At 36.3% G+C, this 25,290-nt stretch overlaps 1 protein-coding gene across 9 annotated transcripts in view; it reads right to left on the reverse strand.

Moving 5' to 3' along the window:
- The window catches only part of APAF1 (apoptotic peptidase activating factor 1), a 165,545-nt gene that overhangs the window by 49,963 nt on the left and 90,292 nt on the right, over positions 1–25,290 (reverse strand). For all 9 annotated transcript variants that reach the window (XR_013155879.1, XM_077111652.1, XM_077111650.1 and 6 more), the window contains 5 exons: positions 24,653–24,781; positions 22,005–22,130; positions 20,302–20,421; positions 18,409–18,525; positions 16,009–16,134 (listed from right to left, as the gene is read on the reverse strand). Coding sequence is in view for 8 of the 9 variants with exons in the window: in XM_077111652.1 (XP_076967767.1) it covers positions 16,009–16,134; positions 18,409–18,525; positions 20,302–20,421; positions 22,005–22,130; positions 24,653–24,781 (618 nt within the window). In the remaining variant the exon portion in view is untranslated. The remainder of the gene's footprint in view (positions 1–16,008; positions 16,135–18,408; positions 18,526–20,301; positions 20,422–22,004; positions 22,131–24,652; positions 24,782–25,290) is intronic.

Raw genomic sequence — 25,290 nt, forward strand, 5'->3', positions numbered from 1 at the left:
ACAGATCCAAATAAACATACTCCAAGACATTTACTAATCAGAATGTCAGAATCAAAGAGAAAGAGAGAATCTTGAAAGCAGCAAGAGAAAAGCAATCCATCACGTACAAGGGAAGCCCAATAAGACTATGCGTAGATCTCTCAGCAGAAACCATGGAGGCGAGAAGACAATGGGATGATATATTTAAATTATTAAAAGAGAAAAACTGCCAACCAAGAATTCTATATTCAGCAAAACTGTCCTTCAAAAATGAGGGAGAAATTAAAACATTTTCAGACAAAAAAATCACTGAAAGAATTTGTGACCAAGAGACCAGATCTGCACAAAATACTAAAGGGAACACTAGCAACAGATACGAAAAGACAGAAGAGAGAGATGTGGAGAAGAGTGTAGAAAGGAAGACTATGAGTAAAGATGAAAAGAAGGAAAATTGGATATGACATAAAATCCAGAAAGCACAACAGTAGAAAAAAGTAGTATCCGTGCAGTAATAACAACTAAATGTTAATGGATTAAACTCCCCAATCAAAAGACACAGACTGGCAGAATGGATTAAAAAACAGGACCCATCTATATGCTATCTCTACTCAAAGGGCATGAGGGCAAGGACACAAACGGACATTTGCACACCAATGTTTATAGCAGAATTATTTACAAATACCAAGAGATGTAAACAGCCAAAATGTCCATCAACAGATGGGTGGCTAAACAAATTGTGACATATACATACGATGGAATATTATGCAGCTGTAAGACAGAATAAAGTTATGAAGTACGTAACAACATGGATGGACCTTCAGGACATTATGATGAGTGAGACTGGCTAGAAACAGAAGGACAAATACTGTATGGTCTCACTGATGTGAACTGACATTTGTGAATAAGCTTGGAATATTTCGTTGAAAGAGGGGACCATCAGGAGATAGAAACAGGGGAAGATATTGGGTAATTGGAGCTGAAGGGATAAAGATTGTGCAACTGGACAGAACATAAAAACTCAGAAATGCACAGCACAATACTACCTAAATGTAATAAAATTAGGTTAAAACACTGAATGAAGCTGCATGTGAGAATGATAGAGGGAGGAGGGCTGGGGCATAAATGAAATCACAAAGAAAGATAGATGATAAAGATTGAGATGGTATAATCTAGGAGTGCCTAGAGTGTATAATGATAGTGACTAAATGTGCAAATTTTAAAAATGTTTTTGCATGAGGGAGAACAAAGGAATGTCATTACCGCAGGGTACTGAAAATAATTTATATTTTGACTGGTGCATCTTCTAATATAACTTATGTAGATAGTTGGTTGAACACATAAGTACATGGAACCTTGGGTAGGGCATGAGATTTTGTTGGTTTGTCCAGGGTGATGCCCCGATGAATCCCAGAGTAATCTGATCAGTGAATGGAAAAGTATTTGCAAAGTCCCCTTCAGGGAATGGTGAGAACGGGGGAAAATTCAACCTCCCCAAGTTGAATTCTTGATATTCTCACAAGCAGTGTGGACAACCAAAGCTATAGGCTGAGCCTCCAGTCTTGGGGTTTGTTCATACAAAACTTAACCTCACAAATGATAGGTCAAGCCTACTTAAAATTAGGCTTATGAGTCACCCCCAAGAAAACATTTTTTGTTGCTCAAATGTGGCCTCTCTCTCCAGCCAACACACCAAGCAAACCCACCACCCTCCCCGTGTACGTGGGACATGACTCCCAGGAGTGTGGACCTTCCTGGCAACGTGGGACTGAAATCCCAGAATGAGCTGAGATTCAGCATCAAGGGATTGAGAAAAACTCTGCAATGAGCTGAGACCCAGCATCAAGGGATTGAGAAAATCTTCTCAACCAAAAGGGGGAAGAGTGAAATGAGACAAAGTGTCAATGGCCGAGAGATTCCAAACAGAGTTGAGAGGTTATCCTGGAGGTTATTCTTACGAATTAAGTAGATATCACCTTGTTAGTCAAGAGGTAATGGAGAGGCTGGAGGGAACTGCCTGAAAAATGTAGAGCTGTGTTCCAGTAGCCATGTTTTCTTGATGATGATTGTATAATGATATAGCTTTCACAATGTGACTGTGTGATTGTGAAAACCTTGTGTCTGATGCTCCTTTTATCTACCTTGTCAACAGACGAGTAGAATATATGGAATAAAAATAAATAATAGGGGGAACAAATGTTAAAATACACTTATTTTGAAATGCTAGTGATCAATGAAAGGGAGGGGTAAGGGGTATGGTATGTAAAAAATTTTTTTCTGTTTTCATTTTATTTTTCTGTTGTCTTTTTATTTCTTTTTCTGAACTGATGCAAACATTCTGGGAAATGATCATGATGATGAATATGCAACTATGTGATGACATTGTGAATTACTGATTATATATGTAGAATGGAATAAGCATATATTAAGAATGTTTGTGTGTCTTTCTTGTAATTTTTTTTTTTTAGGAAGTCTTTTTTTTTTATTAATTAAAAAAAGAATTAACAAAACAATTAGAAATCATTCCAATCTACATGTACAATCAGTAATTCTTAATAACATCACATAGTTGCATATTCATCATTTCTTAGTACATTTGCATCGATTTAGAAAAAGAAATAAAAAGACAGCAGAATAAGAATTAAAACAATAATAGAAAGAAAAAAAAACAAAAAAAACAAAAACAAAAAACCTATACCTCACATGCAGCTTCATTCAGTGTTTTAACATAATTGCATTACAATTGGGTAGTACTGTGCTGTCCATTTCTGAGTTTTTATATCCAGTCCCGTTGTACAGTCTGTATCCCTTCATCTCCAATTATCCCTTCTCTTTTTTTTTTTTTTTTAATTAACGGAAAAAAAGAAATTAACCCAACATTTAGAGATCATACCATTCTACACATGCAATCGTTAATTCTTAACATCATCACATAGATGCATGATCATCATTTCTTAGTACATTTGCATTGGTTTAGAAGAACTAGCAACATAACCGAAAAAGATATAGAATGTTAATATAGAGAAAAAAATAAAAGTAATAATAGTAAAATCAAAACAAAACAAAACAAAACAAAACAAAAACCTATAGCTCAGATGCAGCTTCATTCAGTGTTTTAACATGATTACTTTACAATTAGGTATTATTGTGCTGTCCATTTTTGAGTTTTTGTATCTAGTCCTGTTGCACAGTCTGTATCCCTTCAGCTTCAATTACCCATTGTCTTACGCTGTTTCTAACTCCTGCTGAACTCTGTTACCAATGACATATTTCAAGTTTATTCTCGAATGTCCGTTCACATCAGTGGGACCATACAGTATTTGTCCTTTAGTTTTTGGCTGGATTCACTCAGCATAATATTCTCTAGGTCCATCCATGTTATTACATGGTTCATAAGTTTATCTTGTCTTAAAGCTGCATAATATTCCATCGTATGTATATACCACAGTTTGTTTAGCCACTCTTCTGTTGATGGAGATTTTGGCTGTTTCCATCTCTTTGCAATTGTAAATAATGCTGCTATAAACATTGGTGTGCAAATGTCCGTTTGTGTCTTTGCCCTTAAGTCCTTTGAGTAGATACCTAGCAATGGTATTGCTGGGTCGTATGGCAATTCTATATTCAGCTTTTTGAGGAACCGCCAAACTGCCTTCCACAGTGGTTGCACCCTTTGACATTCCCACCAACAGTGGATAAGTGTGCCTCTTTCTCCGCATCCTCTCCAGCACTTGTCATTTTCTGTTTTTTTTTTTTTTATTAATTAAAAAAAGAATTAACAAAACAATTATAAATCATTCCAATCTACATGTACAATCAGTAATTCTTAATAACATCACATAGTTGCATATTCATCATTTCTTAGTACATTTGCATCGATTTAGAAAAAGAAATAAAAAGACAACAGAATAAGAATTAAAACAATAATAGAAAGAAAAAAAAACAAAAACAAAAAACCTATACCTCACATGCAGCTTCATTCAGTGTTTTAACATAATTGCATTACAATTGGGTAGTATTGTGCTGTCCATTTCTGAGTTTTTATATCCAGTCCCGTTGTACAGTCTGTATCCCTTCATCTCCAATTATCCCTTCTCTTTTTTTTTTTTTTTAATTAACGGAAAAAAAGAAATTAACCCAACATTTAGAGATCATACCATTCTACACATGCAATCATTAATTCTTAACATCATCACATAGATGCATGATCATCATTTCTTAGTACATTTGCATTGGTTTAGAAGAACTAGCAACATAACCGAAAAAGATATAGAATGTTAATATAGAGAAAAAAATAAAAGTAATAATAGTAAAATCAAAACAAAACAAAACAAAACAAAACAAAAACCTATAGCTCAGATGCAGCTTCATTCAGTGTTTTAACATGATTACTTTACAATTAGGTATTATTGTGCTGTCCATTTTTGAGTTTTTGTATCTAGTCCTGTTGCACAGTCTGTATCCCTTCAGCTTCAATTACCCATTGTCTTACCCTGTTTCTAACTCCTGCTGAACTCTGTTACCAATGACATATTTCAAGTTTATTCTCGAATGTCCGTTCACATCAGTGGGACCATACAGTATTTGTCCTTTAGTTTTTGGCTGGATTCACTCAGCATAATATTCTCTAGGTCCATCCATGTTATTACATGGTTCATAAGTTTATCTTGTCTTAAAGCTGCATAATATTCCATCGTATGTATATACCACAGTTTGTTTAGCCACTCTTCTGTTGATGGACATTTTGGCTGTTTCCACCTCTTTGCAATTGTAAATAACGCTGCTATAAACATTGGTGTGCAAATGTCCGTTTGTGTCTTTGCCCTTAAGTCCTTTGAGTAGATACCTAGCAATGGTATTGCTGGGTCGCATGGCAATTCTATATTCAGCTTTTTGAGGAACCGCCAAACTGCCTTCCACAGTGGTTGCACCCTTTGACATTCCCACCAACAGTGGATAAGTGTGCCTCTTTCTCCGCATCCTCTCCAGCACTTGTCATTTTCTGTTTTGTTGATAATGGCCATTCTGGTGGGTGTGAGATGATATCTCATTGTGGTTTTGATTTGCATTTCTCTAATGGCCAGGGACATTGAGCATCTCTTCATGTGCCTCTTGGCCATCCGTATTTCCTCTTCTGAGAGGTGTCTGTTCAAGTCTTTTTCCCATTTTGTAATTGGGTTGGCTGTCTTTTTGCTGTTGAGATGAACAATCTCTTTATAAATTCTGGATACTAGACCTTTATCTGATATATCATTTCCAAATATTGTCTCCCATTGTGAAGGCTGTCTTTCTACTTTCTTGATGAAGTTCTTTGATGCACAAAAGTGTTTAATTTTGAGGAGTTCCCATTTATTTATTTCCTTCTTCAGTGCTCTTGCTTTAGGTTTAAGGTCCATAAAACCGCCTCCAGTTGTAAGATCCATAAGATATCTCCCAACATTTGCCTCCAACTGTTTTATGGTCTTAGACCTAATGTTTAGATCTTTGATCCATTTTGAGTTAACTTTTGTATAGGGTGTGAGAGATGGGTCTTCTTTCATTCTTTTGCATATGGATATCCAGTTCTCTAGGCACCATTTATTGAAGAGACTGCTCTGTCCCAGGTGAGTTGGCTTGACTGCCTTATCAAAGATCAAATGTCCATAGATGAGAGGGTCTATATCTGAGCACTCTATTCGATTCCATTGGTCGATATATCTATCTTTATGCCAATACCATGCTGTTTTGACCACTGTGGCTTCATAATATGCCTTAAAGTCAGGCAGCGCGAGACCTCCAGCTTCGTTTTTTTTCCTCAAGATGTTTTTAGCAATTCGGGGCACCCTGCCCTTCCAGATAAATTTGCTTATTGGTTTTTCTATTTCTGAAAAATAAGTTGTTGGGATTTTGATTGGTATTGCATTGAATCTGTAAATCAATTTAGGTAGGATTGACATCTTAACTATATTTAGTCTTCCAATCCATGAACACGGTATGCCCTTCCATCTATTTAGGTCTTCTGTGATTTCTTTTAGCAGTTTTTTGTAGTTTTCTTTATATAGGTTTTTTGTCTCTTTAGTTAAATTTATTCCTAGGTATTTTATTCTTTTAGTTGCAATTGTAAATGGGATTCGTTTCTTGATTTCCCCCTCAGCTTGTTCATTACTAGTGTATAGAAATGCTACAGATTTTTGAATGTTGATCTTGTAACCTGCTACTTTGCTGTACTCATTTATTAGCTCTAGTACTTTTGTTGTGGATTTTTCCGGGTTTTCGACGTATAGTATCATATCGTCTGCAAACAGTGATAGTTTTACTTCTTCCTTTCCAATTTTGATGCCTTGTATTTCTTTTTCTTGTCTAATGGCTCTGGCTAGAGCCTCCAACACAATGTTGAATAATAGTGGTGATAGTGGACATCCTTGTCTTGTTCCTGATCTTAGGGGGAAAGTTTTCAATTTTTCCCCATTGAGGATGATATTAGCTGTGGGTTTTTCATATATTCCCTCTATCATTTTAAGGAAGTTCCCTTGTATTCCTATCTTTTGAAGTGTTTTCAACAGGAAAGGATGTTGAATCTTGTCGAATGCCTTCTCTGCATCAATTGAGATGATCATGTGATTTTTCTGCTTTGATTTGTTGATATGGTGTATTACATTAATTGATTTTCTTATGTTGAACCATCCTTGCATACCTGGGATGAATCCTACTTGGTCATGATGTATAATTCTTTTAATGTGTTGTTGGATACGATTTGCTAGAATTTTATTGAGGATTTTTGCATCTGTATTCATTAGAGAGATTGGTCTGTAGTTTTCTTTTTTTGTAATATCTTTGCCTGGTTTTGGTATGAGGGTGATGTTGGCTTCATAGAATGAATTAGGTAGTTTTCCCTCCACTTCGATTTTTTTGAAGAGTTTGAAGAGAATTGGTACTAATTCTTTCTGGAATGTTTGGTAGAATTCACATGTGAAGCCATCTGGTCCTGGACTTTTCTTTTTAGGAAGCTTTTGAATGACTAATTCAATTTCTTTACTTGTGATTGGTTTGTTGAGGTCATCTATGTCTTCTTGAGTCAAAGATGGTTGTTCATGTCTTTCCAGGAACCCGTCCATTTCCTCTAAATTGTTGTATTTATTAGCGTAAAGTTGTTCATAGTATCCTGTTATTACCTCCTTTATTTCTGTGAGGTCAGTAGTTATGTCTCCTCTTCCATTTCTGATCTTATTTATTTGCATCCTCTCTCTTCTTCTTTTTGTCAATCTTGCTAAGGGCCCATCAATCTTATTGATTTTCTCATAGAACCAACTTCTGGCCTTATTGATTTTCTCTATTGTTTTCATGTTTTCAATTTCATTTATTTGTGCTCTAATCTTTGTTATTTCTTTCCTTTTGCCTGCTTTGGGGTTAGCTTGCTGTTCTTTCTCCAGTTCTTCCAAATGGATAGTTAATTTCTGAATTTTTGCCTTTTCTTCTTTTCTGATATAGGCATTTAGAGCAATAAATTTCCCTCTTAGCACTGCCTTTGCTGCGTCCCATAAGTTTTGATATGTTGTGTTTTCATTTTCATTCGCCTCGAGGTATTTGCTAATTTCTCTTGCAATTTCTTCTTTGACCCAGTCGTTGTTTAGGAGTGTGTTGTTGAGCCTCCACGTATTTGTGAATTTTCTGGAACTCTGCCTATTATTGATTTCCAACATCATTCCTTTATGGTCCGAGAAAGTGTTGTGTAAGATTTCAATCTTTTTAAATTTGTTGAGACTTGCTTTGTGACCCAGCATATGGTCTATCTTTGAGAATGATCCATGAACACTTGAGAAAAAGGTGTATCCTGCTGTTGTGGGATGTAATGTCCTATAAATGTCTATTAAGTCTAGTTCATTTATAGTAATATTCAGATTCTCTATTTCTTTGTTGATCCTCTGTCTAGATGTTCTGTCCATTGATGAGAGTGGTGAGTTGAAGTCTCCAACTATTATGGTATATGAGTCTATTTCCCTTTTCAGTGTTTGCAGTATATTCCTCACGTATTTTGGGGCATTCTGATTCGGTGCGTAAATATTTATGATTGTTATGTCTTCTTGTTTAATTGTTCCTTTTATTAGTATATAGTGTCCTTCTTTGTCTCTTTTAACTGTTTTACATTTGAAGTCTAATTTGTTGGATATTAGTATAGCCACTCCTGCTCTTTTCTGGTTGTTATTTGCATGAAATATCTTTTCCCAACCTTTCACTTTCAACCTATGTTTATCTTTGGGTCTAAGATGTGTTTCCTGTAGACAGCATATAGAAGGATCCTGTTTTTTAATCCATTCTGCCAATCTGTGTCTTTTGATTGGGGAATTCAGTCCATTGACATTTAGTGTTATTACTTTTGGATAATATTTTCCTCTAACATTTTGCCTTTTGTATTATATATATCATATCTGATTTTCCTTCTTTCTACACTCTTTTCCATATCTCTCTCTTCTGTCTTTTTGTATCTGACTCTAGTGCTCCCTTTAGTATTTCTTGCAGAGCTGGTCTCTTGGTCACAAATTCTTTCAGTGACTTTTTGTCTGAGAATGTTTTAATTTCTCCCTCATTTTTGAAGGATAATTTTGCTGGATATAGGAGTCTTGGTTGGCAGTTTTTCTCTTTTAGTATTTTAAATATATCATCCCACTGTCTTCTAGCTTCCATGGTTTCTGCTGAGAAATCTACACAGTCTTATTGGGTTTCCCTTGTATGTAATGGATTGTTTTTCTCTTGCTGCTTTCAAGATCTTCTCTTTCTCTTTGACCTCTGACATTCTAACTAGTAAGTGTCTTGGAGAACGCCTATTTGGGTCTAATCTCTTTGGGGTGCGCTGCACTTCTTGGATCTGTAATTTTAGGTCTTTCATAAGAGTTGGGAAATTTTCAGTGATAATTTCTTCCATTAGTTTTTCTCCTCCTTTTCCCTTCTCTTCTCCTTCTGGGACACCCACAACACGTATATTTGTGCGGTTCATATTGTCCTTGAGTTCCCTGATACCCTGTTCAAATTTTTCCATTCTTTTCCCTATAGTTTCTGTTTCTTTTTGGAATTCAGATGTTCCATCCTCCAAATCACTAATTCTATCTTCTGTCTCTTTAAATCTATCATTGTAGCTATCCATTATTTTTTCTATGTTTGCTACTTTATCCTTCACTTCCATAAGTTCTGCGATTTGTTTTTTCAGTTTTTCTATTTCTTCTTTATGTTCAGCCCATGTCCTCTTCATGTCCTCCCTCAATTTATCGATTTCATTTTTGAAGAGGTTTTCCATTTCTGTTCGTATATTCAGCTTTAGTTGTCTCAGCTCTTGTGTCTCATTTGAGCTATTGGTTTGTTCCTTTGACTGAGCCATATTCTCAATCTTTTGAGCATGGACAGTTATCTTCTGCTGCTGGCATCTGGGCATTTATTCAGATTTCTCTTGGTGTTGGACCCAGCAAGGTTGTAATATTTTTCTGTGAAATCTCTGGGTTCTGTTTTTCTTATCCTGCCCAGTAGGTGGCGCTCGTGGCACACGTTTGTCTGCGGGTCCCACCAGTAAAAGGTGCTGTGGGACCTTAAACTTTGGAAAACTCTCGCCGTCCTGGGGGTTCGCTAGCCGAAGCGGCTTGAGCCGGCCCGGGGTCCGAACGCAGGGAGGGTGTCCGAACGCAGGGAGGGTTGCTGGTCGCCGCAGCCAGGGAAAGAGCCCGTCTGAATTTCCTAGTCGGCCCTGGGCAACAAGCGTGGCGGGAGGGTGCCAGCGGCAGTGGCCCGCCCGAGAGAGTGCACGTTCCCCGGGAGTCACGGGGTCACCGTTCTCCGCGGCCTGGGGGTTTCCGATCCAATTCTCTCAGTTGGTCCGGGGGCTGCGCGTGGTGTGGGCGCCAGTCGCCTTGGTTTCAGGGGACCACCTCTCCAATTCTCCCAGCCGGCCCGGGAAGGGGGAAGGGAGTAACTCCGGCCGCTTGCCACCCCGCCCGGTAAGGCCCGCGCGCCTCGGCGATCTCACCCGAGCTGCTTCTCTCAGCCAGCCAGCCGTTCCAGGATGGGGTACGCTGTCTTTTTTATCTCTGTTGTGGCTTTGGGCGCTTTCTGTATCGTTTCTACTCCCCTAGTAGGTGTCCTGGAGAAGAAACTAAGATCCGCGCGTCTTACTAAGCCGCCATCTTCCAGGAAGTCTCCTCTTGTAATTTTTTTAATTAATAAAAAATTCAAAAAAAAATGTTCTTTGAAACTTACTGTTTTGTATATATGTTATACCCCAATTTAAAAAAACAAAAAAATCTCCAAACAAAGAAAAATCTAAGGCCAGGTGATTTCACTGCTGAATTAGAGAAGATTTAACATCAATCCTTCTCAAACTCTTCCCAAAATATAGAAGAGGAAGGGAGGGGTTTGTTTCTAACTCATCCTATGAAGATTAGCATTACCCTGATATCAAAGCCAGAAAAAGGTAGCACAAGAAAATTACAGACCAATATCCCTAATGAATGTAGATGCAAAAATATTCAACAAAACACTGGATTCAGTTTAAATCCAACAGCATATTAAATCCTACGACAAGTAGGAATTATTCCAGGATCGCAAGAATGGTTTAACATAAGAAAATACATTGATGCAATGCACCACGTTAATAGAATGAAATAAAAAAACACATTATCTCAATTGATGCAGGAAAAAATCCAAAATCCTTTTACGTTAAAAAAAAAGAAAAAAAAACTCAGAAAACTAGGAATGGAAGGGGACTTTCTCAACATGATAAAGTGTGTTTATGAAAAGCCCACAACAATGATCATACTCAAATGGTGAAAGACTGAAAGTTTCCCTCAGCTCAAGACAAGGATGCAAGGATGCCGATTGTCACCATTAGTCAGCCTTGTTTGGGAAGTTCTTGCTAGAACTATCGGGCTAGAGAAAAAAATGAAAAGCATCCAAATCAGAAAAGAAGAAGTCAAATTATCCCTATTCACAGATGACATAATCCTCTATATAAAAATCCAAAAGAATCCACAAGAAAGCTACTAGAACTGCAGTTCCTAACATAACTTATGTGGACAACTTAATTGAACACCATAAGTACATGGAACCTTGAGTAGGGCATGAGATTTTGAGGGTTTTTCTAAAGTGATGTCCCAATGAGTGATGTGAACAGTGAGTAAAAAAGCATTTGCAAAGTCCCCTTGGGGGAATGGTGAAAAAGGGGGAAAATTCAACTTCCCCAAGTGGAGAATTCTTGATATTCTCACAAGCAGTGGGGACAACCAAAGCAATAGGCTAAGTCCCCAATCTTGGGGTTTGTTCATATGAAACTCAACCCCACAAAGGATAGGTCAAACCTACTTAAAATTAGGCCTAAGAGTCACCCCCAAGGGAACCTCTTTTGTTGCTCAGATGTAGCTCTCTCTCCAGCCAACACAACAAACAAACTCATCGCCCTCCCCATGTCTACATGGAACATGACTCCCAGGGGTGTGGACCTTCCTGGCAATATGGGACAGAAATCCTAGAATGAGTTGGGACTCAGCATCAAGGGATTGAGAAAACCCTCTTGACCAAAATGGGGAAGAGCAAAATGAGACAAAATAAAATGCCAATGGCTGAGACATTCCAAACAGAGTCAAGAGGTTATCCTGGAGGTTATTCTTACGCATTAAATACATATCACCTGTTTAGTTAAGGCGTAACAGAGAAGCTGGAGGGAGCTGCCTGAAAATGTAGAACTGTGTTCCAGTAGCCATGTTTCTTGAAGATGACTGTATAATGACATAGCTTTCACAATGTGAATGTATGATTTTGAAATCATACATTTCAAAATCTGTGTCTGATGCTTCTTTCATCTACCTTATGGACAGATGAATAAAACATATGGATTAAAAATAAATAAATAGGGCGGGCCACGGTGGCTCAGCAGGCAAGAACGCTTGCCTGCCATGCCAGAGGACCTGGGTTCGATTCCTGGTGCCTGCCCATGTAAAAAATAAATAAATAATAGGGGGAACAAATGTTAACATAAATTTAGTAGATTGAAATGCTAGTGATCAATGTAAGGGAGGGGTAAGGGGCATGGTATGCATGAACTTTTTTTTCTGTTTTCTTTTTATTTCTTTTTCTGAATTAATGCAAATGTTCTAAGAAATGATCATGATGATGAATATACAACTATGTGATGAAAAAAAGAATGTTTATATTGTAAAAAAAAATAAATAAATATATATATATGTGACGATACTTGAATCACTGATTATACACTTTGGAAGGATTGTATGATATATAAATATATCTCAATAAAACTGCTTTAAAATAAAAAATAAATTGTTCAAAAAAAAGATAAAATCAGCCACCATCAAGGTATGCACAATATTAACATTCTCCTTCTAGTTTTTGACTGGCAAAAGTTAAACAGTAGGGGTGCAAAGTAGTTCAGTGGTAGAATTCTTGCCTGCTATGCGGGAGACCCAGGTTCAATTCCTGGCCCATATACCATCCTTCAAACATAAAAAAAATTCAACATGGTGCTGCAATAACGGGACAGTCACAAAGAAAAAGAATGAAATGTGACCACCACCTTACAGCATACAAAAAAAGAAGTTGAACAGTAGAAATGTCATTAAGTCTTTTTCTATCAGGCTCAAGCAAAAGTGAAAGAAATGATCTATCCTATTCCCCTTTCTTCATACTTTTATCCTCCATGTTTACATCCACCCTCCCCTCCATCCTAATTCTCAGATCTCTTCATACTTTCTGTCTCAGAGAGTTCATTCACAGAAGCAAGTTATCAGGAGTAGTTTTCCATATGAGAGTAAGGGGATCTTAGAAGAGGAGCTGGAGTAAGAGTAATTCAAGAGAAATGAATTACGAATTTCAGTATTTTAAGAACCCAAAGAGTTATGCTGGAGGAGGCAAAGAAACAGGCTTTTTTGGCTCACAGATCATACCAGAAAGGAAAGATACCCTGTGCAACGAAGCATAAAATACCTTAAGACCATTTTCACGAGGAACTTTCTAACTCCCTTGCTCCTCTTCTTTCCAGGAAGAGGATCAATGACTACCATTCTAGCTGACAGATACTGCCAATTCTAGCTGTGCCTGATTCAGTGTTCTTTCCTGATTTAAGTTCTTACCAGATGTTTCCACATCAGGAAATCAGAGAGGCTTCCTGAGCAGATGTAACAAAGATTTTGACAATCACCGAAGGGAGGTTAAGAATAGCCTTACCAGTTTTGACACAGTAAGCTTTTCTATAAGGCAGTGGCATCTCAAACAACTGTGCTAACTGAATCAACTTGTTTCGACAGCTAAAACTCTAACAACATTAGTACGTATTCATGTTGAGTTTGGGGATGGCCACCATCAGCTATAGTTCTTGCAATGCATATACACTGTAGAATTTTTTCAGCTTATAAATAACAAAATTAGATTTTTAAAATGCTAAAGAATCTTCTTATACCTGCAAGAACCTATAAAGTCTTGTACCTTGGCCCAGGTGAACATGGCTACTACCTGGGTTTTATTTACCTTAAGATAAAGGATCAAAAACCATTGAGACAGAACTCAATTTTTACAACTCTAGGTGCTATAATTGGGTCAGCTGATTCTTCAGATTTTTGCAATAACTGCAGTTCTGTTCAGCAAAGATTTACTGAACCGTTACTACATTCTAGACATAGAGCTACTAAGATTATTAAAACAAACCTCCAAACAAAAACTTAACTAGTCCTTACTTAGAAATATCTACCAATAGTTTTGTTACATGAATGCATATTCATTAAAACATTTTAAACGTAAAAAAGTATTCTGAGCAGAGTAGAAAAAGAGGATGAAGCACAACTTAACTCATATTTCTAAAAATAATTTCAGTCCTATTCTAAAAATATTTCTAAAAATTATTTCTCCCTCTGGCTGAGAATATCTGATCTTCAAGCTAGTCATAAAACCTTACAAATTTAGCTTCTAACAGAAAGGCAATACAGTATACAATGTCTCAGCAGGATTTCATCAGATGTAGTTTAGTTTTACCCATTTCAAAGACATCTGGAGAGAAAGAAAGAAAGGTATATATTACAGTTTCACAGCTTAATAAACCAGTATCATGGGAAACCTTAATAAATAAGTATCTGTACAGAAGTCAAATTTCACTCCAATCATACACCTTCATAAGACTCACAAAGACTGAGAATATTATATACTAAAATAGAAACATTTTTTCCAAAACAGTTTTAATAGCATAATTAAATATTGTCACTATAAGAAATACATGTGTATATACACACACACACTAAATAAAAGCATACAGTGACTTCTGGTGAACACGTGAATTTATCTCCTCCATATCTAAGTCCTAATAACAGGCAAAGAGAAAGGGAAAGGGAATAACAGCAACAAAATGCCGGAGGCTGGAAAGCAGGAGAATGATCACTGTCAAGGGTTCAATTTTGGCTCCAAAAAGATATACTTAAGTCCTAACCCCTGCCATCAGTGAATATGATCTTATTTGGAAATACAGGGGCTTTGTAGATGTTAATGTAAGATAAGGTCATACTGACTTAGGGTGGGACTTAATCCAATAGGACTAATGTCCTTATAAGAAGTAGAGACATGGAAAAGACACACACAAAGGAGCAGGCCATGTGAAGACAGAGACAGAGTCTGGAGTTAGGCAACTCATGCCAGGGAACACCAAGGACAGCCAACCACCACCAGAAGCCATTGGAGAGAGCACGTCCCTGACACCACCATAACTCCTGCTAAGAATGCGGATCACCTCCAGAAGTGTGAGAGAATACATTCCTGTGTTTTAAACCACCAACTTAGCGGTTCTTTCTTAAAGCGGCTGACTTAGCAGGACCAAGAAAATGGAATCCAGAAAGTAGACAATAATAAAGAAAGATGAAAATTCAAGAAAACTTGCATTGAAAAAATGGAAATTTCCAAATTGAGACGTGATACTAAATACTTATAACAATGGATAAAAACAAACCTCCACTAAGGCACATCATCATGAAATTTCAAAATTCTAAAGACAAAAAAATCCTAAAATCTTCCAGAGAAAAAGATCAGGAATCAGAATGACCTGACTTCTCAACATGAACTTTGGAACTTAGGAAAATATGGAGCAACAATTTCAAACTTTTAGGGTAAAATAATTTCCAAATTTACTCAGAATAGAATTTTCCTAAACTTCATTAAGGCAGGAAAAACATTCACAGGATACTCTATAGTTAACTGCAAGCAGTATTTACTTAATAATATGACACTAATCACCTAATTTGGAGGTAATGGGGTTTGATAAATAGATTTGTGAGCATGTATGTATGCACATATAGTGAGGGTAAGTCAGGCAGACGGTGAAAGAGAACTAAGTCCTCATCTCACTATTAGGGGAAGCAGCAGAAAATACCTCTATGGAAAAATCAAGAATTAGCTCTATGAGCATGCCATATGGGGGCATGAGACAAACATCAAAAGAAACATCTACAAGCTAAAAGTATCAAAGAATGAGAAATGGGGCCTTATTTTTCATAATGAGCAATTTGAATTTTTTAATTAAGCACACTGAAACTTTGATAAAAATACAATCAATTGTAAAAGAATATATAGTAAGCTTACTGCCTGTATATGCACAACTATCTATTAAGGTAAACTATTATATTTTTTCATAACATTTCTTCCTGGTTATGGACATTTTATTCTTGAAAGGAAAGAATGAAATTATTTTAATCAGATTTTACTACTGTAATGACAATCAAGGAGATATTACATAAATGTGACAAGAAATATTTATTGATACAAATCCAAATAACCAAAGGAGACTAGAAAGTTCAAGGGAACATTTGAATTTTTAAAATAAACAACCTTCCAGCAGAAGGTTTATAGTCAAATTGCCTGCCTCACCCACAGAGAGACATGAAAAGGGTGTAAGTCTCATCTAAACCCATGTGAATAATCTGAATGCGTGCCCAACGTGGGGTATGATCTTCAAAATGCACACCAGATGGGAGTCATAATCAAACTGCTCATATTCAGTTTTATGCAGTAGGAGTGCATCCTCTCTCTCACCTGAATTGCAGAATCATCAGAGCTTGAAATAAGAGTCTTCCCATCAGCTGTGAACTGGATGTGTTGTACAGCTTTCTTATGCTCAATTCTGGATCGGAAGATTCTGCTGTTTAGGAGTTCTAAAATCTTTAAAGAAAAACCACAGAAAATTAATACAAAGAAATACAGCAACACCTAAGCATTATATCTCTGTTATTAGACTAAATTTAAAACTAAAGAAGGGTATTGAATATTCAACTCAAAGTGTTTTCAGACTAAATAAACATGAATGTACACACAGACAAATGCAAGCGTATGTATATGCAAGCACATGCACAGTACACACACACACTCTAAAGTAACTCAATGGAATGATCAGATGGCAGAAGGAGCCAATGGTCCTTGTGAGTACTGAATTACCCAATTAAATCAAATAAGTGGCAGCCTGAGCTAAATCTCCAAAAGGAAAATGACATTTCAGATGGATGAGAGAGAAGAAAGAAAAAAATCCTGTGTGAAATAAGGCAAGCTCTTTATAAACAATAAGAGACAAGGAAAAGTAAAGGATGACAAGGGAGACAAAGAAAGAATATGAGAAGGCTGGGGTCAGGTGCTAAAAAGACTTAAGAGGGCTATAGATCAACACGCTAAAGTGCAGAGATAAAAGTGGAACAGAAACCAAAAAATAATGACTAGGTCAAAAGGGTTTCAAATGAACTCATGCAATCAATCAATCAATTAATATGGCTTCTTTTCCCAGACAAAATATACTCAAGGGAAGCCTAAAGAAAATACAGATGATGCTAAATAGAGATTTCAGAAATTCAAACCAAACCTACATGTCTGAAAAAAGGATTCTTAAAAAGCAAAAGGGACCTGTGTAAATAAAAGCCTTCCTAAATGAGCAGGTTGGATAATCTCACAATTTCTAATAGGGAAGGAAGGTGGGAAGGCGGGATAGCATAATAGTTGAGCACACAGACTCAGTGACCTCGGTTTGAATCCTAACTCTACTATACACTAATTTTTTGTACGTTGTGAAAACAAAGAATTTAGATTTCCGAAAAACAAGGACAATAATACTTATCATCCAGGATATTATGAAGATTCAATGAAAGCATTTGATACAACAAACACCTAATAATTGGTAGCTGTTATTGTTATTATGTGCATTAGCATATACTGCACTGAACCACATAAAACTGCTATTTTATAGGTTAAAAACAGCCAAATATTGGCAATTTCATCAGTTCATAAATATATAGGATAACTTTAAGGGGGATAAGGATGTGCATGAGGCACAGGTATGTTTTGTGAGTTATTTTCTTGAACCTTATTTAAAGATAGTAAAACTAAAAAGAATATGCTGCTGGCTTGGCACAAAGGCAAAAAAAGAGAAAGGGAACAAAAAATCTCTTAAGAATAAATAATAATTTACAAGAGTTTGAGATAAGAGACAAAGAGGGTAAGACTAAGGTACACCTGCAAATGTATAATCATCCTTCACTTAACAAACACCAAAAAATTTTTCAGAATAGCACCCATCTTAACAATTAACTAATTTTTCACAACAATGAGTAAAAAAACAAAGCAACATCACCATAGCAAACATACAATAACACTGACACCGCTTTCCAAATGCCCCTTCACTTTATTTATAAAAGTCTCCTGTTTGTGGGGCAACATAAACCAGAGAATATTTGTTAATTGCTCATGAAAATGAATCCAAAGTAAAATAAATGAGCATAGTACCATAGTTAATAAATTAAGAAATATTTCCAAAAAGCCTAAGTGAGAGGAGCCAATGTTCTTTTAAAAACTATTATATAGCTAGAGAAAATGTGCTTTTGTAATGAATTTTACTTGTGATAAAGAACACAATATTTTTATCCAAAATGATTTCTATCATTCTGTCCTTTTTACCTTACAATCTGATTTGTTTCTCTTTGGTCTTATTTTATAAATTAAAGAAGATTTTCAGGTAGTGAGTAGGTATACATCTAATATCAAAAGTAGAACAGCAAAGGGTGGTGAAACAGGGAACCACAAGGCAACCTTGCAATGACATTCCCAATGAAACTTATCAGTCCCAAATGGAAACAACTTACATCCCCAATCGGCTGAATTTTTTAAAAGAGGAGGAAAAAATGCTCTATGCATAGTGCTAGGTAAACCTCTGATAGCAAAACAACTAGGTGGAGATTAAAGAAAACAAAACCAAAAAAAAAAAGTATGAAAAATAATAGTAACAGTGCTTTGAAAAATATAGAACCAACTGGATTGCAAGATTATTTTCAGTCTAATGGAATGATTATTATATCATAAAAAGTTTTCTTAGTGTAAGTCTACAATGTCAGACATAACTAATTTTAAATAAATACAAATACTGCACAGATGACTTGGAAGTCTGGAACCAATTACCTCAATGGCCCCATTTTCGTCTCCGAATGCAATGTACTGAAGATGTGGACTTAAGCAACAGCAACTAACTTGAGCTTCAGTCAGATAATCGATCTGACCTGTTTTTCCATTAATTAGCTAATGAAAATTAAGGTACAATCAGTTATTAGGTTGTTAACAGGAGTTTTCGTTCTTTAGAAAGGAGGGCTTAACTGAAAAAGTAAAATAAAACACAGAAAATAACCATCAAGATCTCCCAGGGAAGTAACAAAACCCTATCCTAGTCTCAGCAGCTGCATTTAGCACTTCATGCTTTCATTTCATTACACTTTTTTGGTTCAAATACATTTTTATAAAATAAAACGAGCTTTAAAAGGTTTATAAAGCAGCTGCTGTGCCTACCACCTGAGACACATCTCTCTGATTTGTAATCCCACAGCTAGTTCCACGCCTCTTTTCCATTTCTTCACAAAGCCTATTTTAACAGGGCTATCATTTGTTAAAATACACTTTAATGGCATTTTTTTCAAGAGGGTTAGTGAAATGGGACTGAGATAGACTTTTCATAAAAAGATAAATTCAAATTAAAATGGGTTTATGTTTTCCAAATCACTCACAAAATAGTGGAAATTAAGATTCTTTCTCTTTTTCTTTTGGTCAGGGAAATGGAGATGCACTGGATTGCTCAACTAGTATGCTTAAACTAAGATTCACCAATTTCATAATCTGACCAATGCTATGATTATTTTTTAAAACTCCACCAATAAAGATGCTCTTGTGATCTGGAGAAACATTTCTGAAGTTTAATTCAATTGTCGGATACCTCTCTAAACTTAGTTTTATAATCTAAAAATCCTGAATTATTTTTCAACATGAAATAAGCAGTCACCTCTGTCTCAGGGACAAGTATTATAAAGTCAATTGATTACAGGTAGCTTTTTCTTTACAATAGTTTACCCGGCATTTTCCAATCTTTTAGACATTCAAAATGAACACCAAACTACTAAAAGCTGAATATCTTGCTTCTCTCAAAAGCTATTTCCAGATACCTTTTTAAAGTACTGGCTAAAAAATGTTTTGTTCACTTAAATGGAAATCCTCTGAACTGTCTCACCACCATCCCACCACCAAAATAGTTGTGCTAACCTGCTCTTGAACCCCAATGCTTTGTAGGGCATCAGCTCTCTCTTATGCCACCCACTACTTAGAGCTCATAAATCTTATTCCTCTGCCAGTGGACCTCTGTGGACCCCTGTCTCCTCAGCCAGTCTAGAAATGCCTTCCCCTTATACATTCCACCCTTTGTTAGAGGGAAGGGTCTAAAGTAGAGCTGTGTGGATCGCTAAGTGATACAGTTCTTTCAGTTTTACTACAACCTTTCCCTTCTCAAGAATATAATGTGCATTCAACAAATCACTTTTTGAACAAATATATGAGAAAATGAATGAATGAAATAGGTCTTAGTATGTGAAGACCAGTCTCTTCCATCTCAGGTCCTTATGCTACACTTAAGGTATTGTTCTTTCAAAGATGTTATCCTTCCCGGAAATAAGGCTTCCATTATGTCCATCTTCCTTACACACTCCATCTGACATTTCTGAATCACTACTGGGAATAAGTTCAAGTTCCCTCTCATGGTATTCCTTTACTGCATGAAAATTAAGGAATGTGATTATAGATACCAACAGGTGAGGAATGAGGTGAGATGAGGTATAACCTAATTTAAAATTCTAAGTACTGGTATCACCTGAGCCTCAGCGTAAAACCCATATATTTATTCATCTAACGCCTACTACATTTATTAGATTCCATATAATTATGCCTAATTCGAAGCCCAAAAACAAACAAGAAAAATTGTGATTTATGAGTTTCAACCAATATTATCTTTTCTATTGTTTTCTTTAAAATACTTACTTGCAGGCGTCTTATATTGTCAACCGCAAGAACCATCACTTCATTCTCCTGAAACACAACATCTACTTCTTGCTTTAACATTATAGCAGAGTTCTTACATACTTTCTTTGTCTCCCAGAGCTGGTTAAGAGGTAAAGAAATTAAAATAAGATACCTGTACATTATCAACCCATCCTTTAAAACAATGTAAAAACAGTCTTATTCTTAAAGCAAGATACAAACCATGTTTCACAATCAAAATGCATGTGATGCTGGAAATTTTTCACTTAGATTATAAATTGATTTAAAATATATTAATACATTCTATAGTCAGAAGCAGTTATTATTAAGAGTCATGGGCTCTGGAACCAAACTGCCTCAATCTGAATCTGAATTCTACCTAAAGCTATGACTTTGGGCAGGTACTTAGCCTAGTGTACTCAAAGAAGTATACTCAAAGGACTTGTTGCTGGTTCTCAAAACTGTTTGCTAGCAGTCTACATCAATCTAAGGAGCGGGCACCAACAAGACTTTCTTGATGGGTCAAGCTCACTGAGACCAGCACTTTTACAACCAATTTAATCTTTCAGTGCCTATTTCCTCCTGTTAATAGGACTGATGTGAGAATTAGTAAATCAGCCCATATAATACTTTGCAAAATGTCTGGCATAGACTAAATACTAAATAAGTTATAGCTACAATTTGTACAAATACTGTATTAGATCTTACAGGAACCAAGTAGGGTCCCTGCTTTCAAGTTATAATCTAAGATACAAAGTGTGAACAAGTTAGATGAACAGTGAGCAACGGAGGTGAGGTATACATCAAAACTGTAATAAAATTCAAAGCAAAGTTTAATCAACATCATAAGAAAATGGCATAGAGTTTTGTGGCATTAAAGGAAAGAGATATTACCTCCAAAATGGGCTACAGGAAAGACTTCACATAAGGCTGACTGTTAAGATTTCATCAAGGAGAGATAAAAGGAAGTAAGGTGTTCCAAACATAAAAGAAATCGCATCAGCAAAAGTTCAGAAGCAGGGAACTACAGGGTGTTTGGGGAAGTGTAGGCAGTCCCCTGCAGGTTACTGCAGGCATAAACAGGAAGTCAGACTGATGCAGAATGAGGCTTAAATGGAAGCTTAACTGGGAAACTTCAGAGTATATATTTACTTTGGTAGGCAATGGGAAACCACTGCATATTTTTTGAGTAAAAATGATGTGATTGTATCATACATTAGGAAAATATCTTGGAAACAGCATGCAGAATAGCTAAAAAGGAAGGAAAGACTCATGCCAGACACTGATACAATAACAGAGATAACAGGCAATGAGGGCCTGAACTTGGGCAGTAGGAATGAAAAAATAGAGAAAAATGGCAGACAATGGAAAAGTGGATTCTATTAGAATTGGCAACTAACTGGATATGGGAATTCAAGGTAGAGAAAGAGTGAAAAAGTATTCTGAGAGATCAAGCATAATTATTTAAATTAACCAAAATACATCTTAATCACTGAACTTCTCCAGCACCTTGGCCATGGTAATACTTAATGAACATGGACTGAATCAATGAGACAGTTATAGTACATATAATAAAACCTATACAGGGTAAAAATGAACCTGGTAATTCCTTTTTTACCTCCCCCTTGCTTCCATCAGTTTCTTAGTCTATAAGTTTACCTCAATCAGTAAATATCTAAAATGAAAATTTCAATATTTCTCACCCTTATTGTCTGGTCATCAGAAGATGTTAAAAACGATGATCCATCACGAGAAAACATCACACAATGAACCCAGCTTAAATGTCCTCTGCAATCAGCTACCTTTAAACATGAGTCTATATTCCACAACTATGAAATAAACACAGCACACAGAAAATTATATTCATAAGCATTCTGAATACAGAAGAATGTGGAAAACAGCAAGAATTACTCAACAATACAATTTCCAGGACTATAGCCCAAAACACACGAGTGAAAATATAAAGTGCCTTAAGCAGAAGATTATTCAATGTATCATTATTTTTAATAGCAAAAATCTGTAAACAACCCAAATGATCATTAATAAACTGCAATAATCTCACAATAGAATAGAATACAGCTTGTAAACAAGGGTGAAAAAAAAATGAACTTTCCAGGATATACTGTTCACAGGAAAAAAAAAAAAGCGAAGTGCAGAAGAGTATAAATACGCATGCTGAACTATATTTCGTATAAGTAAGAGATGGAAATACAAGTTTGTGAGTACAGATGGATATAAATACATCTATACATATAGGTATTTTGGCATGTGATTACACATGCCAAAAAAAAAAAAACACTAGAAGGTAAAAACAAAACCAAAAATGATTACCTACATGGGAGGGAAAAAACAGAGTAGAGGGGGAAAGTGAGATTTCCTTGCACATAATTCATTAAAAACGGTCTGGCTTCAGAATCATGCGAGTGTTTTATTTATTTTTTAAAACTCGATCTAAAAACTAATGGGATCAACATAAGCAGCTCCCATATTCAGACTATTTTCCATTAATACTATCATCTAATCTTCATTTTAAGTGACTGCAAAATCTTACAATAAATGAATGCCCTAATTGTAACATGTACACATTTCTCTGTTATCTATTCTTATTACAAATTGCCAATGTACACAGTCAGCCTGGTTGTATTTTGTCCTGGGTTTTGAAGTAAATTTACTCAAATATATTCCAGTCTAATGAAGTACCATATGTGCCTGAATTCCTCTCATAACATGATGAATTACAGATGTACTTTAGGATTTCAGAACTAGCATGGACAAAGCAAGAACTTTATCACATGGCCAGTGATTTTTCAATCAGTGAGTTCTATGTTTATAAACTACTTTTATGACATCTTATCTGTCTTACCTCAAGAGTCCAAGCCGGGACACACAAAACCGAAGACCAAAAATGAAAGTAGTTCGACAACTAAAAAAAATCTCCCTTGAAATTTCTCCCCTCTTTTCCCTCTTCATTCTCCCCACCTCTCCCTCACCATTTCTTTGTTACTCAGTCTCCAAAACAAAGACCCTATACTTCAAGGAAGAAAACATTGCTTCCTGGAGCTTTCTAAGGATAGCAGAAGATAAAGATTTTAGAATTGACAGGAAAGGCTGGAGGCAGAAAGCATAGATGGATTTGCTACTACACTCCCAAAAAATACTGAAAAAACTCAGACAGAGAAAAATTTCAACCCCACCTACCTTGAGAATTAACAGGTAAGATTTCAAGATCTAGCAGCTCTGAATCTTCCAATTCAAGGCCTCTGCCCAAGAGAGCACTGCCCACGGCACCCTACCTCTTCCTACTGTTTCAATTAGGACTGAAGCTTTTCATACTCACTTCTGTCCCTAATAGGAATGCTCTCAGCAGGCAAGTTCTGTAGCATTAGTTGCACTGCTGTACTTAGAATTTGGAGGAACCTATAGCATTCATCCCCTCACTCTCATCTCTGTATTGCCATACTGAGCTCTCTCTCTATGCCTTCTCAGTAAAAGTTAAGGTTGGCAACCTCAAGAAAAACTGCTGACATAAACAGAGGATACTGAAGAAGTGTTTGCAGAATAGCCTGTGAATCAAGAAAATTTCCCTCTTTTCCAGATAAAGCTCTATATCCATTTTCTTAGAACTGCAGTCTCAAGGGGCTTCAAATTAACTGGTGGTAAGACCCACCCAAGGAATGGGGAGTAAGAAAGCTTGGAAAAACTAATCCATCTTTGAGGGAAAATACGAGGGAATTCACTGTTTTTTTAATTCGTTGTTTTTTTTAACAAATTAATATAAATAATTCACTAAGTGGAATTTTTCTAGGACAAGTTAGTTATAGACTCAAATATAAAACTCATCAGTTAAGTGCAAAATTATAAATATAAACATAATTTATAGGAGTCATTTTATTCATAAGTACTTGGTAACGAACAGCCGATCTTAACAACTTCCATACTATCCTTCTCAGTGTTTAAGAATCTGAACCAGATTCATCTCTCAACATTTCTTTTCCAGAAGAAAAGAATCTGTGGCTGTACTATTTAAGAGATGTCACATTTCTACCAAGGAAGCCAGTGGTTATTCCAATGTTTACTTAGACCCTGCATACGTTATACATTCAATAAATACTTAATGAATGGTACTTCCCCTCCCTGTCTTATTGTCAAATCAAGCCTTCAATCACTATTCAGGTAATAAAACTGGCTATATATTTTAATACCCTAAAGTTACAGGTCTTTAAGCTATGAAAGAAATACTCTATAATTGTCACACAAACATCTTCAGCAGTTAACAATTTAGGTGGCCAATTCTTTGCCTTCCTTGCACCTTTGGACACTCAAACTTCACAAAATAAATTCAATTACTCACCTCCACACAGTACTGGGACAAAGCCACCAATGCTAAACGGTTATGGGGGGAGAAATCGCAATACTGGACAGTGCTATGATGGCCTGTGTGGATTTCTGCCAACAGGCAACTGGTATGAATGTCGAAAAGCTGTCAAAATAAAACACAGAGATATCTATGAAAGTAAAATGTTTTAATACATATGCTATACCACAATAACCTAAACACGTTTTTTAAAGAGTCTCCTCACATTTAAAATATAAACAATAAAAGACCGTAACAAACAGGAGAGCGACAGATAACTGATATAGTTATTGACAATCATAAATAAGATATAGACCAATGTACATATACTTTTAGAATACTGCTCATCTTGGACTTTTAGGAAGATGAGGAGTAGTGCAGGCTGGATTCACCCCTGCTCCGTAGAACAAGATAGGGGACGGGTTAAAAAATGACTGGGACTGCAGTCCCAGGGGGTCAGTGATTAAAGAGGGTCTCCAATATTTCTTAGGGAGGATAGACATGGGGAGAGTAGGGTGGGTCAATTAGGCTGTGCCACGCGGAAAAGTGCAGCTCCAAGGGAACAGATGTCCACATAAGCCAACCTGCCCCACCTGCCGGCAGAGACCTCCCTGTGCAGCTCCGCAGCCCGAGGC

This window comes from Tamandua tetradactyla, chromosome 7 (genome assembly GCF_023851605.1).
Source record: "Tamandua tetradactyla isolate mTamTet1 chromosome 7, mTamTet1.pri, whole genome shotgun sequence".
In the NCBI taxonomy this organism is placed as follows: Eukaryota; Metazoa; Chordata; class Mammalia; order Pilosa; family Myrmecophagidae; genus Tamandua; species Tamandua tetradactyla.